This window comes from Artemia sp. Qi Xiang Cuo, chromosome 21 (assembly GCF_049724085.1).
Source record: "Artemia sp. Qi Xiang Cuo chromosome 21, ASM4972408v1, whole genome shotgun sequence".
NCBI classification, from domain to species: domain Eukaryota; kingdom Metazoa; phylum Arthropoda; class Branchiopoda; order Anostraca; family Artemiidae; genus Artemia; species Artemia sp. Qi Xiang Cuo.
This window is the reverse complement of record NC_142814.1, coordinates 41,859,964-41,877,548: the sequence shown is the minus strand read 5'-3', so window position 1 is coordinate 41,877,548 and position 17,585 is coordinate 41,859,964. Positions and strand designations below refer to the sequence as shown.

General features: G+C 36.8%; 1 protein-coding gene across 1 annotated transcript in view; it reads left to right on the top strand.

Annotated features, from left to right (window-relative positions):
• LOC148939568 (acyl-CoA Delta-9 desaturase-like) overlaps nt 1-5,330 on the top strand; it is a 51,226-nt gene extending 45,896 nt beyond the window's left edge. Inside the window, exon 6 of the mRNA XM_089106624.1 lies at nt 4,976-5,330. Coding sequence (XP_088962750.1) covers nt 4,976-5,228 — 253 coding nt within the window. The 3' untranslated portion in view covers nt 5,229-5,330. The remainder of the gene's footprint in view (nt 1-4,975) is intronic.
• Nucleotides 5,331-17,585: the final 12,255 nt, after the last annotated feature.

Below are 17,585 nucleotides of genomic sequence, written 5' to 3'. Positions count from 1 at the left end.
CAGTACTGTCGCTAATTCTTCAAAGTTTTGTGAAGAAAAACAAGTTTTTATTCACATCCAAGGTATTACAAAAATTTTCATTTTCGTCTATATCTTTTCCTGCAACTCTATCTCGGTTTAGCACATTCTCAAAGCGTTCTGCCCATCTCTCTTTAACTCTTCCCTTATCATTAATTGTGGCCCTGTTCCTATTTCTAACTGGGAAAAGCCGGATTGACTACTTCCTCTCAATTTATTAACATGCCAGTACCAATATTTTACTATTATGCCGTGTAGCTGCATCTTCCTTGCAATTTTATCCATGGCCTCCACTTCACACCTCCTTAGTTGATATTTTAATGCTTACTCCACTGCTTCTTTACATTCCTTCTGTTTTCATATGATCTATAACTCACATAATTCTTGTACAAATCCCTTCTCCTCTCTATTAAACATAAGGCTTTTCCACTAATATTCCTAGCTGCAGTATTAACTTTCTTCCCAGAGACACCATCAGCAAATTCGAAAATTGTTTTCCTAAAATTATTCCATCCATCTTCTACATTGTCAAATTTTAAACTCTCCAGTTTAGTATTCAACTGTTCCTGGAAAATTTCTCTCAAAATTCTCATCCTGGAGCCTATCAACATCATAACTTCCCAGGAGGTAGTTACCCTTCCAAAATTTCAGCTTTAAATTAACCCTAGACACTACTAGATGATGATCTTTACTTTTAACATCAACAACAGCACCCCTATGTACCCTAGTATCTTGTAGTGATCCTGCCAGTCTTTGATTTCCAATAACATAATCAATAAGGTTTGCTGTCTTGTCATCACGTGAATACCATGTTAACTTATGGGCCATTTTATTATCAAACACTGTATTGGTTGTAACTAGATTGTTACACCTACAAAATTGCAACAGTCTGTAGCCATTACTGTTTTCCTTTCCCATACCAAATTTACCTAGGCTAGGATATTATATATCCCTATTTCTACCTCCCTGGGCGTCAAAATTCCCTATTAAAAATACCATATTCCTACCTGGCACCCTGTCTTTTTGCTCCTGTAACTGTAAGTAAAGTTAATCTAAGTCACTATTATCACCGTCAGTCCGTTCTACAGGGGTATATACTATTATAACTGATACCCTGAACTTTTTAGTCATAAAATGAGCGATTAGTATTCTATTATTAATATTTTTCCAGCATAAGCAAGACTTAGCAGCTTCCTTATTTATCATGAGCCCTACTCCCTTCCTATGTACACCATCCTTCCTACCTGATAAAACAAATTCTAAATCCCCTAATTTCATGCTTTCTACCACTGGGATATGAGTTTCTGAAATTCCTAAGAAGTCCAGTTCGAATCATCTAAATTCTTCAGTCAAAATGTCGATACGATAGTAGTTATTTTAACGTCTTAACATTCCAAGTTCCAATTTTCATGTTCTCTAAATCATTGAAATTATTTTGGTCTTGGGAAAAGCAATGATCCCGGATACTAGTGAAGGACGGGGATCAACATATCTTCTCAAGTCTGTACCAAAGCGCTTAAGCTGGCTTAGAACCGGACAGCAAGAAGTCCCTGGAACCTCCAGTATGAGTGGATGCTTTGTGTAATCCTGGGCCCATCTTGGTCACAACACGGTTTTCAGCACTTGGTGATGCTCTTCTATCAACAAGAGTCTAAATCCTGCCCAGACAGTCCTCAAGCCTTTTACCTCTGACTCATTATATATTCATGCCTTTAAATATTATGCTGCGACGGGGAGGCAGTCCATAGTAGATTTCCTTATTCATCATGAGCCTTACTCCCTGCCTATGTACACCATACTTCATACCTGATTAAACAAATTCTAAATCACCGAATTTCATGCTTTCTACCTCTGGGATATGAGTTTCTGAAACTCCCAAAAAGTCCAGTTCGAATCGTCTGAATTCGTCAGTCAAAAATATCGATACGATAGTAGTTATTTTAACGTCGTAACATTCCAAGTTGCAATTTTCATGTTCTCTAAATCATTGAAATTATTTTGGTCTTGGGAAAAGCAATGATCCTGGATACTAGTGAAGGACGGGGATCAACATATCTTCTCAAGTCTGTACCAAAGCGCTTAAGCTGGCTTAGAACCGGACAGCAAGAAGTCCCTGGAACCTCCAGTATGAGTGGATGCTTTGTGTAATCCTGGGCCCATCTTGGTCACAACACGGTTTTCAGCACTTGGTGATGCTCTTCTATCAACAAGAGTCTAAATCCTGCCCAGACAGTCCTCAAGCCTTTTACCTCTGACTCATTATATATTCATGCCTATAAATATTATGCTGCGACGGGGAGGCAGTCCATAGTAGATTTCCTTATTCATCATGAGCCTTACTCCCTGCCTATGTACACCATACTTCATACCTGATTAAACAAATTCTAAATCACCGAATTTCATGCTTTCTACCTCTGGGATATGAGTTTCTGAAACTCCCAAAAAGTCCAGTTCGAATCGTCTGAATTCGTCAGTCAAAAATATCGATACGATAGTAGTTATTTTAACGTCGTAACATTCCAAGTTGCAATTTTCATGTTCTCTAAATCATTGAAATTATTTTGGTCTTGGGAAAAGCAATGATCCCGGATACTAGTGAAGGACGGGGATCAACATATCTTCTCAAGTCTGTACCAAAGCGCTTAAGCTGGCTTAGAACCGGACAGCAAGAAGTCCCTGGAACCTCCAGTATGAGTGGATGCTTTGTGTAATCCTGGGCCCATCTTGGTCACAACACGGTTTTCAGCACTTGGTGATGCTCTTCTATCAACAAGAGTCTAAATCCTGCCCAGACAGTCCTCAAGCCTTTTACCTCTGACTCATTATATATTCATGCCTTTAAATATTATGCTGCGACGGGGAGGCAGTCCATAGTAGATTTCCTTATTCATCATGAGCCTTACTCCCTGCCTATGTACACCATACTTCATACCTGATTAAACAAATTCTAAATCACCGAATTTCATGCTTTCTACCTCTGGGATATGAGTTTCTGAAACTCCCAAAAAGTCCAGTTCGAATCGTCTGAATTCGTCAGTCAAAAATATCGATACGATAGTAGTTATTTTAACGTCGTAACATTCCAAGTTGCAATTTTCATGTTCTCTAAATCATTGAAATTATTTTGGTCTTGGGAAAAGCAATGATCCTGGATACTAGTGAAGGACGGGGATCAACATATCTTCTCAAGTCTGTACCAAAGCGCTTAAGCTGGCTTAGAACCGGACAGCAAGAAGTCCCTGGAGCCTCCAGTATGAAGGGAGGCTTTGTGTAATCCTGGGCCGATCTTGGTCACAACATGGTTTTCAGAACTTGGCGATGCTCTTCTATCAACAAGAGTCGAAATCCTGCCCAGACAGTCTCAATCCTATTACCTCCGACTCATTTTATATTCATACCTATAAATATTATGCTACTACGTGGAGGCGACCCATCGTAGATTTATTAGCTAGAAAGAGGTTTTTCAGCCCGAAAACGTCCGCCAAAAGTGACCAAGCCCAGAAGAATTATCCATTTATCAGAAGCCCGTGCGAATGCTTTGGTATTTATTAGGCTATAATTTCCTCGAGCGGCGCCACTCCTCAAGTGTATTTTGTTTACCGTTTACTTAGAAAAATGTCAGAGATGGCCCGAAAATAGGTGGAAATCACCAGGACGCAAGTTCTTTCTTCATTGTCATTAATTGGGATATCCCTCAAAGTATTTCAATGTATTTTGGTTCGTGGACAAATATTACATTCGGAATCACGATGTATATTTTAGTTGAAGTTGAAACTCTGTCAAATATTTTTGAAAAATAATTTTTGTAAGGTTTAGAAATACGTTCTTCTATCAAAAAAGAAAAAAAATGTTCCGGTATGTAGTGCTACTAAATAAACAGGAATTTTTGGTACACAAATTCTTTCTCCCTCAACGTTACTCCCTCAACGCTGTTCAACTTTTTCCATATCAGTGAATAGAGTACCTGCGCTGGCCTCAGGCGGCTTGGTGCTGCAATGGGTTGTTAGTAGTAGTAGTATCCTGCATATTCACATATATTTGAAGCAGCATTCTGAAAACCTTGAACGTGTTCCAAGTGCGACAAAAAGTTAAAAATATCAAATAAAAATTAAATTTATTCATCCCAGGTGAGAACCAATTAACTGATGGAACGATCGAAAATAAATTCGTATAAAATTTTGTGTTTTATTTTTGTGAATACGGTTAACTACCGTATTTAATTAATTAACTTCTACATGATCATCATCAAATTGGAAAAATGGAGGCAAATGGCTGAATTTTTGAGTATTAAAGCAGTTGCAGCCATATTTTACTTATCACTCATAAAAAATATTCACATTTTAATAATCATTATAACGCGTATTAAGGAATTAGGTTCGCTGTTATCTTGTATTAAGTTTGAAGTATAAACGTATTAAATTATAATTTCTGCCAGGAAAGTACTCCTTATTGTGAGTTCAGAGACCAAGGGCGGATCCAGGGGGGGCCCCTTAGCGTAGTATAAAGTAGTGTAATTTACTTAATTAACTGAAGTTTGCATTAATTAAACTTACTCCTAACGCAAATTTATCGGATCAACCTATTTTGCGCCCCCCTAAAAAAATTTTTTATCGGATCAACCTATTTCCCCCCCCCCAAAAAAAAAAAATCCTGGATCCGCCCCTGTCATGCATGTCACTTTAGTTGTTAAGAAGCTAAAAATGTTCACGAAAGGATAATGTTTGTAGCAATAATGTTTTGCTGGATATACTCGTAACATTAATCAATTATAACATATAATATTATAACATATAACATTAATTAACAATTTCCTTTGACACATATCTTAGGATTCTTCTGGCATTTGGGAACATGACCTTGCTCTCGCATTGCCATTTTTCTCTTCTCCTCTGTGTTCAATTTTATCTCTTCTCTGTTACATTCTTTCTTTCTTACTTTATTTTACCTATATTTTCAGATACATAGCACCTACAGAAAGTAAACTTGTGACGTTCTTCACTCTTGGAGAAGGATGGCACAACTACCATCATACATTTCCCCAAGACTACAGATCAGGTGAATTAGGAGGGACAAGGGCTAATCTGACAACGCTGTTAATCGACTTCTTCTTCCTCCTTGGACAGGTGTATGATAGAAAAACTGTATCTGATGAGCATGTTTTAAGAAGGAGTAAAAGAACTGGAGATGGCTCTCACGCACCGGTGAAATAAAGTTGTGAAATAATACATGGGTTTTCTGTGTGTAATTGCCTTATCTACTTTGTATTTGCTAACTTTTCGGTTTTATTTTAATTGTTATAATAAACGTGAATTTAAAAAAGTTGCATATCAAGTCCATTTCTGTATAAGAAGAAATGAATATAAATAATTCTAAGCCAACTACACCTAACGGTTCCCAGGTATATTAATCTTAAGAAAGTCAGGGAAGGCGTCATAACATCTAACCATCAGGACAATGACAAAGTCCGTCATAACATCGACACCGCCAGAACCACTAACCGTCATATAAAATTTTAAACCTTTAGTTTTTTGGGGTTTAGGGGGGAAAGGATACCTAGGTTAGGTTAGGTTAAGTATTTAATATATACTATGCTTAACCCCCCCCCCTGATGTGTAAATATATAACCGAAATGTGTTTCTAAACTATTATATAATTATTACTATTATATAAACTTATAAATTTTTTGTCGATGTCCTGACGGTTAGATGTTATGTCGTTTAGTGCTTGTGACAGTTAGACGAAATGGTTGTACCCCGAAAGTCATATATTCGGCATTTTAACATTGCTCTTATTTCATTGCGTTAAAGGTTTTATGTGGAACTGTCAGATAGGGCCTTGTGATTGAATTAAATGAGAGGTTTAAGAGTTTATAACATAGTGTGATACGTAGAAAAGTGGCGTTTTGTTTACTCAAAAGTCCATAGGAAAAATGGGTCGCTTTGGTGGTGCTCTTATAAGTCACAACACCAAAGATTTGTTTGAATTTTCTGAGACGGTCAAGTGTCACTGAATCGATTTAGAAAGTTTGAAAGGCTTGTAAAACTAAAATGACAAGTATAACAACGGTATTCGACGTGGAGGAGCGGCCAAAAATTGTGTTTCGAACTACCGGCGCTACAAATAGTGTAGAAATGTTTAGTTAATTGATAAATTTAAAAAAAAGCTCCAAAGATAACGCGACAAGCAGAACTCTGAAGGGGGGGGTCGTGTTTAATTTAACGTTTTTTGAGGAAAATAGTACAATGAAGTTTTTAAATAAAAATACCCCCGAAATGTATTTTTCAAAATCTAATTGGGAAATTTAGGGGACAAGTATCACACCCCTCCCCCAAATAGACGCCTATGCACCTGAGACAAATTCGTGATTGATCTAATTTAATAACTATTACTTTCAAGATGACGTTAGAAGATTTAGAAGATTCTTAGAAGATTTATAGTCCTTTATAAGGGTTTAACGTGCCATTTCATCCCTTAGGCACACTAATAGTGAATACTTTTAGGATGTGGTGCATTCAAGGCGGTACAAATTCGCTAAGACAAGTCAAAGAAATATATGAAAGTTTCAAAATTTTGGGAGAGGTCTCATCCCCAGCCCCGTTAATATTGGATGTCACCATTGTTACTGCTATAAAGAATGATGCTGTCTTCCGACGTACATTATACATAAAATTAAATTAAAAAACAAGTTTTTTAAACTCAAAGTAAGGAGCGACATTAAAACTTAAAACGAACAGAAACTATTCCGTATATGAAAGGGGCTGTCCCCTCCTCAATGCCTCGCTCTTTACGCTAAAGTTTTTTATTATTTTAAAAATAAAGTTGAATTTATGTGCAAACTTCACCCCAGTGTCATTACACTTGGAAACAACAAATAAATCAACCTTGAATGGTGGTGTCATTGACCCCATTAGAGTAAATAGACCATGAAAATACATCAAAGTGAGAAAAATCCTGTTTTTTATTATCAGTGACAAAAACCATAAAAACAAGCATAAATTATGTTCGTACCAGGTTGGTTCCTTTTGTTTTGGCATCCCTGCGCTGTCACATTTGAAATTCCTTGGAAACCCTTTCCCGCGTTAATCTCTTCATCTCTAACATGTTCCTAGCTACACTATTATGGTTTCGATAATATATCAATTTATCACTCTGATTTAAAGATCTGAAAAGCCATATTTGAAAATAGAATTTCTATCTCTTTAGAATCCCGTATAATTCCTAGAAAACAAGTGATGTCATTTCTAATTCCCCTTTCGTAGATCAATAATTCCCCTCGATTATGCAATCAATTTCTCGGAAATTCACTTGTCCTAGTCGATTAAGCAATCAATTTCTCGGAAATCCACTTCCCCTTCGGTTACACAATCAAGTTCTCAGAAATCTAGTTCCCCTTCGATTACGCAATCAAGTTCTCAGAAATCTAGTTCCTAGTCGATTACGCAATCAATTTCTTAGGAATCCACTTCCCCCTCGAGTCCTAGATCAATACATCTCTCCCCACCGTCAATGCGCATGTGCGAACTTCACCCCAGTGTCATTACACCTGAATGAACAACAAAAAAATCGACCTCGGAAATACATCAAAATGAGATAAATCATGTTTTTTCATTCTCAGTGACAAAAACCATGAAAATATGCATAAATTATGTCCCTTTTGTGCTGGTACCCCCTTCTCTACTCTTACATATTGTATTGGTTATTTTTTTTCTGGTGGGGGGGAGGGGGGCTGGAGGCGGGGGTTACTCGGGAGAATATTCCCGTGGAGGAGGTTTCTTTGGGGTAAGGGACATTTTTATGAAGGGGGCGCCAGATTTCCAAGCATTATTTAAAAAACGAGCGGAAATTAAATATAAAAAAAGTTTTTTCAACTGAAATGTAAGAAGCAACATTAAAATTTAAAACGAACAGAAATTATTACGTATATGAGGTGGTTCGCCCCCAATTCAATACCTCACTCTTTACGCTACAGTTTTTTTTTATTGCTTTCAAAAGATATATCTATTCTAATTAAACGGCCTGTGTGATTAAGGGTTTTGTGAATTAAATTTTTTTTAACTTTTAACGTAAAGAGCGTGGTATTGACTAAGGGGAGAACCCCATCATATACGTAATAACATATACGTAATAAAAAAAAACAATAAAAAAACAAGCGATACGGCTCAATAGTAATGGAAACTTTTAAAAACGGAACTTTGATGTCGATAAATGTATCAAAAGAATGGGCTTATAATGCTGATTCTAAATATATGAATTTTATTAAGTTTAGTATTACTCATCAAAGGCTACGAGCCTGAGAAAATTTACCTGATTAGAATCTAATAGAATCAGACACACAAACAGAGAAAGACAGACACTCTAGACATTCAAACCAACAAAGACAAATTCTAAGACTTGCAAAAATCAACCCAGACATGCAAAAAAATAGAATCAGACACACAAATAGAGAAATACAGACACTTTAGACATTCAAACCAACAAAGACAAATACTTGGACTTGCAAACACCAACCCAGACAAGTAAACAAATAGAATCAGACAGACAAACAGAGAAAGACATACACTTTAGACATTCAAACCAACAAAGACAAATACTTGGACTTGCAAACACCAACCCAGACATGCAAACAAATAGAATCAGATACACAAACAGAGAAACACAGACACTTTAGACATTCAAACCAACAAAGAGAAATTCTTGGACTTGCAAACACCAACCCAGACATGCAAACAAATAGAATTAGATAAACTAACAGAGAAAGACAGACACTTTAGACATTCAAACCCACAAAGATAAATACTTGGACTTGCAAACACCAACCCAGACACGCAAACAAATAGAATCATACACACAAACAGAGAGAAAAACCGACACTTTAGACATTCAAACCAATAAAGACAAATTCTTGGACTTGCAAAAATCAACCCAGACATGCAAACAAATAGAATCAGACACATAAACAGAGAAAGAGAGACACTTTATACATTCAAACCAACAAAGACAAATACTTGGACTTGCAAACACCAACCCAGACATGCAAACAAATAGAATCAATCACACAAACAGAGAATGACAGATACTTTAGACATTCAAACCAACAAAGACAAATTCTTGGACTTGCAAACACCAACCCAGACATTCAAACAAAAAAAATCAGACACACAAACAGAGAAAGACAGACACTTTAGACATTCAAATCACCAAAGACAAATTCTTCAACTTGAAAACACCAACCCAGACATGCAAACAAATAGAATCAGACACACAAGCAGAGAAAGACAGACACTTTAGACATTCAAACCAACAAAGACAAATACTTGGACTTGCAAACACCAGCCCAGATATGCAAACAAATAGAATCAGACACACAAACAGAGAAAGACAGACAGTTTAGACATTCAAAACAACAAAGACAAATACTTTGACTTGCAAACACTAACCTAGACATGCAAACAAATAGAATCAGACACACAAACAGAGAAAGACAAACACTTTAGCCATTCAAACCAACAAAGACAAATACTTGGACTTGCAAACACCAGCGAAGACATGCAAAAAAAATAAAATTAGAAACACAAACAGAGAAAGATATACACTTTAGACATTCAAACCAACAAAGACAAATACTCGGACTTGCAAACACCAACCCCGACATGCAAACAAACAGAATCGGATATACAAACAGAGAAAGACAGACACTTTAGACATTCAAACCAACAAAGACAAAAACTTGGACTTGCAAACACCAACCCGGGCATGTAAACAAATAGAATCAGACACAAAAAAAGAGAAAGTTAGACACTTTAGACATTCAAACCACCAAAGACAAAAATTCTTGGAGTTGCAAACACCAACCCAGACATGTAAACAAATAGAATCAGACACATAAGCAGGGATACATAGACACTTTAGACATTTAAACCAACAAAGACAAATACTTGGACTTGCAAACACCAACCCTAACATGCAAACCAATAGAATCAGACACACAAACAGAGAAAGACAGACACTTTAGACATTCAAAACACCAAAGACAGATTCTTGGACTTGCAAACATCAACCCAGACATGCAAGCAAATAGAATCAGACACAAACAGAGAAAGACAGACACTTTAGACATTCAAACCAACAAAGCCAAATTCTTAGACTTGCAAACAGCAACCCGGACATGCAAAAAAATATAATCAGACACACAAAAAGAGAAAGATAGACACTTTAGACATTCAAACCAACAAAGATAGATACTTGCACTTGCAAACATCAACCCTGACATGCAAACGAATAGAATCAGACACACAAACAGAGAAAGACAGACACTTTATACATTCAAACCAACAAAGACAAATTCTTGGACTTGCAAACACCAACCCAGACATGCAAACAAATAGAATCAGACACACAAGCAGAGAAAGACAAACACTTTAGACATTCAAACCAACAAAGACAAATTCATTGACTTGCAAACACCAACCCAGACATGCAAACAAATAGAATCAGACACACAAACAGAGAAAGACGAACACTTTAGAAATTCAAGAAAACAAATACAAATACTTGGACTTGCAAACATCAGCCCCGACATGCAAACAAATAGAATCAGACGACACACAAACAGAGAAAGACATACACTATAGTCATTCAAACCAACAAAGACAAATAATTGGACTTGCAAACACTAACCCAGACATGCAAACAAATAGAATCAGACGACACTCAAACAGAGAAAGACAGACACTTTAGACATTCAAACCAACAAAGACAAATTCTTGGACTTGCAAACACCAACCCAGACATTTAAACAAATAGAATCAGACATACAAACTGAGAAAGACAGACACTTTAGACATTCAAATCAACAAAGACAAATACTTTGACTTGCAAAGACCAACCCAGACATGCAAACAAATAGCAACAGACATACAAACAGAGAAAGACAGACACTTTAGACATTCAAACAAACAAAGACAAATTCTTGGACTTGCAAACATCAACCCAGACATGCAAACAAATAGAATCAAACACACAAACAGAGAAAGACATGCACTTTAGACATTCAAGCCAACAAAGACAAATACCTGGACTTGCAAACACCAACCCCGACATGCAAACAAATAGAATCAGACACACAAACAGAGAAAGATATGCACTTTAGACATTCAAACCAACAAAGACAAATACTTGGACTTGCAAACACCAACCTAGATATGCAAGCAAATAGAATCAGACACACAAACAAAGAAAGACAGACACTTTAGACATTCAAACCAACAAAGACAAATACTTGGACTTGCAAACACCAACCCAGACAAGTAAACAAACAGAATCAGACACACAAACAGAGAAAGACAGACACTTTAGACATTCAAACCATCAAAGACAAATTCTTGGACTTGCAAACACCAACCCAGAAATGCAAAAAAATAGAGCAGACACACAAACAGAAAAAGAAAGACACTTTAGACATTCAAACCAACAAAGACAAATTCTTGGACTTGCAAACACCAACCCAGACATGCAAAGAAATAGATTCAGACATACAGACAGAGAATGACAGAGACTTTAGACATTCAAACCAACAAAAACAAATTCTTGGACTTGCAAACATCAACCCAGACATGCAAACAAATAGAATCAGACACACAAACAAAGAAAAACAGACACTTTGGACATTCAAACCAACAAAGACAAATGCTTCGACTTGCAAACACCAACCCAGACATGCAAACAAATAGAATCAGACACACAAACAGAGAAAGACATGCACTTTAGACATTCAAACCAACAAAGACAAATACTTGGACTTGCAAACACCAACCCAGACATGCAAACAAATAGAATCAGACACACAAATAGAGAAAGACAGACACTTTACACATTCAAACCAACAAAGACAAATTCTTGGACTTGCAAACACCAACCCAGACATGCAAACAAATAGATTCAGACATGCAAACCGAGAAAGACAGACACTTTAGACATACAAACCAACAAAGACAAATTCTTGAACTTGCAAAGACCAACCCAGACATGCAAACAAATAGAATCAAAAAAGTATTTTAAAAAAATTGTGGGGCCCGGGGGTCCTTTGGGGGCTCGGGGAGTATTTGGGGCCCCAGTGGGGCCTGCGGAGGCCCAGGGGCATTTGGGGTCCGGGGAGTATCTGGGGGTCCGGGGGCTCGGGGGCATTTGGGGGGCAGGGGGCCTTTGGAGGCCCGGGGAGGCTTTGAGGGCCTGGAGGGCCTCTTGGGGGCCGGGGGGTTCCTTCGGGGTTGGTGTAGGGGGGTCGGGGCCCTTTGGGGTTTGGGTAGGGGACCTCACAACACTGTTCAAATGGCACTTGTGTATTATAAAGACCACGGAGTTTCGCCCCAATCATCTTCTAAATCATCTTCTAAAATGTCTCAAACGGTTTCACCTAAATAATCCCCTAACATTTCTCAAACTGGTTCGCCCAAATAATCCCTAAACGTAATTTCTGCGTTTTCCTTTTGTTTTGGCATCCCTGCGCTGTCCCATTTGAAATTCCTATGAAACCCTTTCCCGCGTTAATCTCTTCATCTCATAGATGTTCCTAGCTATACTATTATGGTTTCGATAGAATTTAATTTATCCCTCAGACATAAAGATCAAAGAAGCCATATTTAAAAATAGAATATCAATTTATCTCTTTAGAGTCCCGTATAATTCCTAAGAAACAGGTAATGTCATTTCTAATTCCCCTTTCGTAAATCAATAATTCCCCTTAGAAACAACAAATAAATTCCCCTTTCTTGAATCAATAATTCCTCTTAGAAACAAAAAATAAGTTCTCCTTTCTTGGATCAATAATTCCCCTTAAAAACAACAAATTAATTCCCCTTTCGTGAATCAATAATTCCCCTCGATTATGTAAATCAATTTCTCGGAAATTCTCTCACCTCGATTATGCAAATCAAGTTCTCAGAAATTTAGTTCCCCTCGGTTACGCAATCAATTTCTCGGAAATCCACTTCCCCCTCGGGTCCTAGATCAATACATCTCTCCCCACCGTCAATGCGCATGTGCAAACTTCACCCCAGTGTCATTACATTTGGAAACAACAAATAAATCGACCTTGAATGGTGGTGTCATTGACCCCATTAGAATAAATAGACCATGAAAATACATCAAAGTGAGAAAAATCCAGTTTTTTTATTCTCAGTGACAAAAATAATAAAAAATAAGCATAAATTATGCACGTACCAGGTTGGTTCCTTTTGTTTTGGCATCCCTGCGCTGTCACATTTGAAATTCCTAGGAAACCCTTTCCTGCGTTAATCTCTTCATCTCTAAGATGTTCTTAGCTATACTGTTAAGGCTTCTATGGATTTCAATTTATTCCTCTTACCTAAAGATCAAAGAAGCCATATTTAAAAATAGAATATCAATTTACCTCTTTAGAGTTTCGTATAATTCCTAGGAGACAAGTGATCACATTTCTAATTCCCCTTTCGTGGATCAATGACTCTACCTAGAAACAACAAATAAATTCCCCTTTCTTGAATCAATAATTCCTCTTAGAAACAAAAAATAAGTTCTCCTTTCTTGGATCAATAATTCCCCTTAGAAACAACAAATTAGTTCCCCTTTCGCGAATCAATACATTCCCCTCGATTATTTAAATCAATTTCTCGGAAATTCTCTCACCTCGATTATGCAAATCAAGTTCTCAGAAATTTAGTTCCCCTCGGTTACGCAATCGAGTTTTCCGAAGCCCATTTCCCCCTCGGGTCCTGGATCAATACATCTCTTCCCACCGTTAATGCGCATGTGCAAACTGCACCCCAGAGTAATTACCCCTGGACAAACGACAAATAAATCGACCTTGAATGGTCGTGTCATTGACCCCATTAGAATCAATAGACCATGAAAATACATCAAAGTGAGAAAAATCCTGTTTTTTTATTCTCAGTGACAAAAATAATAAAAAATATGCATAAATTATGCACGTACCGGGCTCGTTCCTTTTGTTTTGGCATCCCTGCGCTGTCACATTTGAAATTTCTAGGAAACCCTTTCCCGCGTTACTCTTTTCATCGCTAAGATGTTTCTAGCTACATTGTTTTTGTTTCGATGGAATATTAATTTATCCCTCAGACCATAGCATCTAAATACCATATTTAAAAACAGAATATCAATTTATCTCTATCAATTAAGATCAGAGAAGCCATATTTAAAAATAGAATTTCTATCTCTTTACAATCCCGTATAATTCCTAGGAAACAAGTGATGTCATTTCTAATCCCCTTTCGTAGATCAATAATTCCCCTCGATTATGCAAATCGATTTCTCAGAAATCCTGTTCCCTTCGATTACGCAATCAATTTCTCGGAAATCTAGTTCCCCTTCGATTACGCAATCAAGTTCTCAGAAATCTAGTTCCCCTTCGATTACGCAATCAAGTTCTCAGAAATCTAGTTCCTAGTCGATTACGCAATCAATTTCTTAGAAATCCACTTCCCCCTCGAGTCCTAGATCAATACATCTCTCCCCACCGTCAATGCGCATGTGCAAACTTCACCCCAGTGTAATTACACCTGGATGAACAACAACAAATAAATCGACATTGGAAATACATCAAAGTGAGAAAAATCCTGTTTTTTCATTCTCAGTGGCAAAAACCATAAAAACATGCATAAATTATGTCCCTTTTGTGCTGGTACCCCTTCTCTACTTGTAAGCAATGGGCAAAGTTCATAACTTGCAGCCCTTCCCCTGGGAACTCTGGGGGATTAAGTCATCGTAAAAGACATATTTATTAGATTTTCGACTATGCTGAACAAAATGGCTATCTCAAAATTTTAATTGGGTAATTTTGGGAAAAAAATAGCGCGGGAGGGGGCCTAGTTGCCCTCCATTTTTTTTGGTCAATTAAAAAGGACACTAAAGCTCTTAATTTCCGTTCCAATGAGACCTTTTATGATATTCTAGGAGCATTGGGTTAATACAATTATCCCTGGGGAAAAGAAAAAAAACAACAAAAAACAAACAAATACACACGAATCCGTGATCTTTCTTCTGGCAAAAAATGGAAAATTCCACATTTTTGTAGATGGGAGCTTGAATCTTCTACAGTAGGGTTCTCTGATACTCTTAATATGGTTTGAGTTTCATTAAGGCTCTATAATTTTTAGAGTATCTTTCCTCATTTTTTTGAAAACCAGACCAATTTTATCTGGAACGTAACTTCTGGTTTGCAGCATCAAAATTGATTAAACTTCTACATTCTAAATAAGAAATAAAATCTAATTCTTTTGATGTATCTATTGGTACCAAAATTCCGTTTTTTGAGTTTCGGTTACCATTGAGCCGGGTCGCTCCTTACTTACAGTTCGTTACCACGAACTGTTTGATATCTGCCTCGTGTGACCTCTTGATCTTGCCTTTTGTAGAATAGCGTGATTGTAGTATAGCGTGATCAGTTCATTTGTGAGAAATATTATAAACTCTCTTTTTCTCTCTAGTTAGACCTTGACGTTACTAGATCAATTAGATCTAGCAATTATCAAGTTTTTCACAAACTTGAGCTATAATAACGTTACAAGTAGTTCCTCTGTTTCTGTGTGATTACATTTGAAAGAGTGGTAAAATATTGGTAAATGAAGGAGCAATCATTAAAATATTTATTTTTTCATCTCCTGCTCACCAATCATTTGGAGGAATATATTTTGATTAAGCATGCAATATGAGTACTGAACGGGCGATTCGAAACAATTAATAGGAACAAATTAATCGTTCCGGAACAAGTTATTGTGTCATGGTTAAATAAACATACTCAAAGAGACTGAAGCATTCTTAAATCTGAAGACAAAAATGGTAAAACATAAGATCTAGTGGGGATTTGTGGCTGGATACTTGAGGGATAAACATTCAGCAATCAGAAACTAACAAATTTTCACATTATATGGGCCTCTCTAAAAAGTCGAGTTTGGTTAATGCTAATGAAATAAAATAAAATAGGATGACTATATAATAGTTTAGAAACAAATTTGGGCTATATATTTGCACATTAGGGTGGGGGGCAAAGCATAGCTTATATTGAATACGTAATCTAAAATAGGTTACGTAACGTAACCTAATTTGTAGATTGTTAGAGTGAACCTTGAAGATGTTTTTAGTAAGAAAATGCTGCCAATCATATTCATATTCTATTTGAAAGAATATGAGGTGTCATTTAAGCTGTCATGAGGTGGCACTACAAATAAGGCGTCATGACACTTGCGGCAACTAGTTTCTACCTGTTAGGTAGAAACCAATGACAAAATGACAATTGGTTATGCATAACAGCAAATACAGCTGAAGACTGTTTCATTTTCCCCTCTCACTACACTAAGCGTTTTATTACATCTTACTACACGAATGCGAAGAAAGTCTAAGTATTGTTTCATTTTATTAATTTCAACATACAGATCGAAATATATCATAAGCACCTTTGTATTTTTAAAGTTCACATTTTCCTTCAAATTTCGACAGATAACTTGTTTTATGTGTTCGGATTTTGCAATCTACCAATCAAGAGTGAACTTAAGGCCAATTTTCAAGAGAATCAGAGTTCACCTTCCTTCCTCGAAAAAACAACCATTTTTTCAACAAAAAAGATGAATTTCTTGATTACCACCCAGTTCTACTCTTATCCAGCGTTACCAGCGCTTTGAAGTAAACTATTCTAGTTTTCCAACACAAATTGAACCACAAGAGATTAATTTGTATCTTCTGAACAGCAGGTCAAAAATTTGCCGTAACAAGGAGAACAATTTCAATAAACTAAATTTGGAACAGATAACTGAGTCAAAAATGAGCAAGTTAAACCAAAATATACCGGAACGTTTTATTGAACAAATACATCTTCAAATGTACCATATTGTACCAGGACCTCTAAATTGTACCGAAAACGGTTCAATTTCACCGAGTTGATAACGCTAATAATGTCTCAGGGTAGAGTTGAAGTAAAACTTCAACCCCTCGTCAACCTCGGCAAGAGCTGAATTAGAGCTGATGGAGCATGGAACGAAAATTTAGGTCCGAAACTTGGCATTTTTTACCGAGCGTTTGTTTTACCTAGCGTTGCGTTTATTCACCGTTGCTACTCTAGCGCATACTCACTGGGTGGTAAACATTCTACCGTTGCAATATCAGTCGATCATAACAGATACATTATAAACAGATCTGAAACCGTGCAACAAGAGTTTATTTAGTTGAATTTTCGGACCAGTTATCTGTTAAGCAGGTGCAAGTTTAGGACTAATCACTCTGTATTTGCTCATTGAAGCCTTTTTGTATTTTCATTGACAATAAAGGGCTAGGCACACATAGCTGATTTCGGGAACCGATTTCAGCAAGGGTGTATTCCACGTCGAGTGATTATAATTAATGATGCTAAGAGGCGGGGCTTAGTGACGTTTTTCGGTGATTAATCATCATTAATTACGATTAATTTAAGATAATCATTAAATACGATTAATTACATGCCTAAAGCCCTAGTACATTTCTTGTCTAGAACGTAATTAATGATGATTAATCACCAAAAAACCGTCACTAAGCCCCACCTCTTA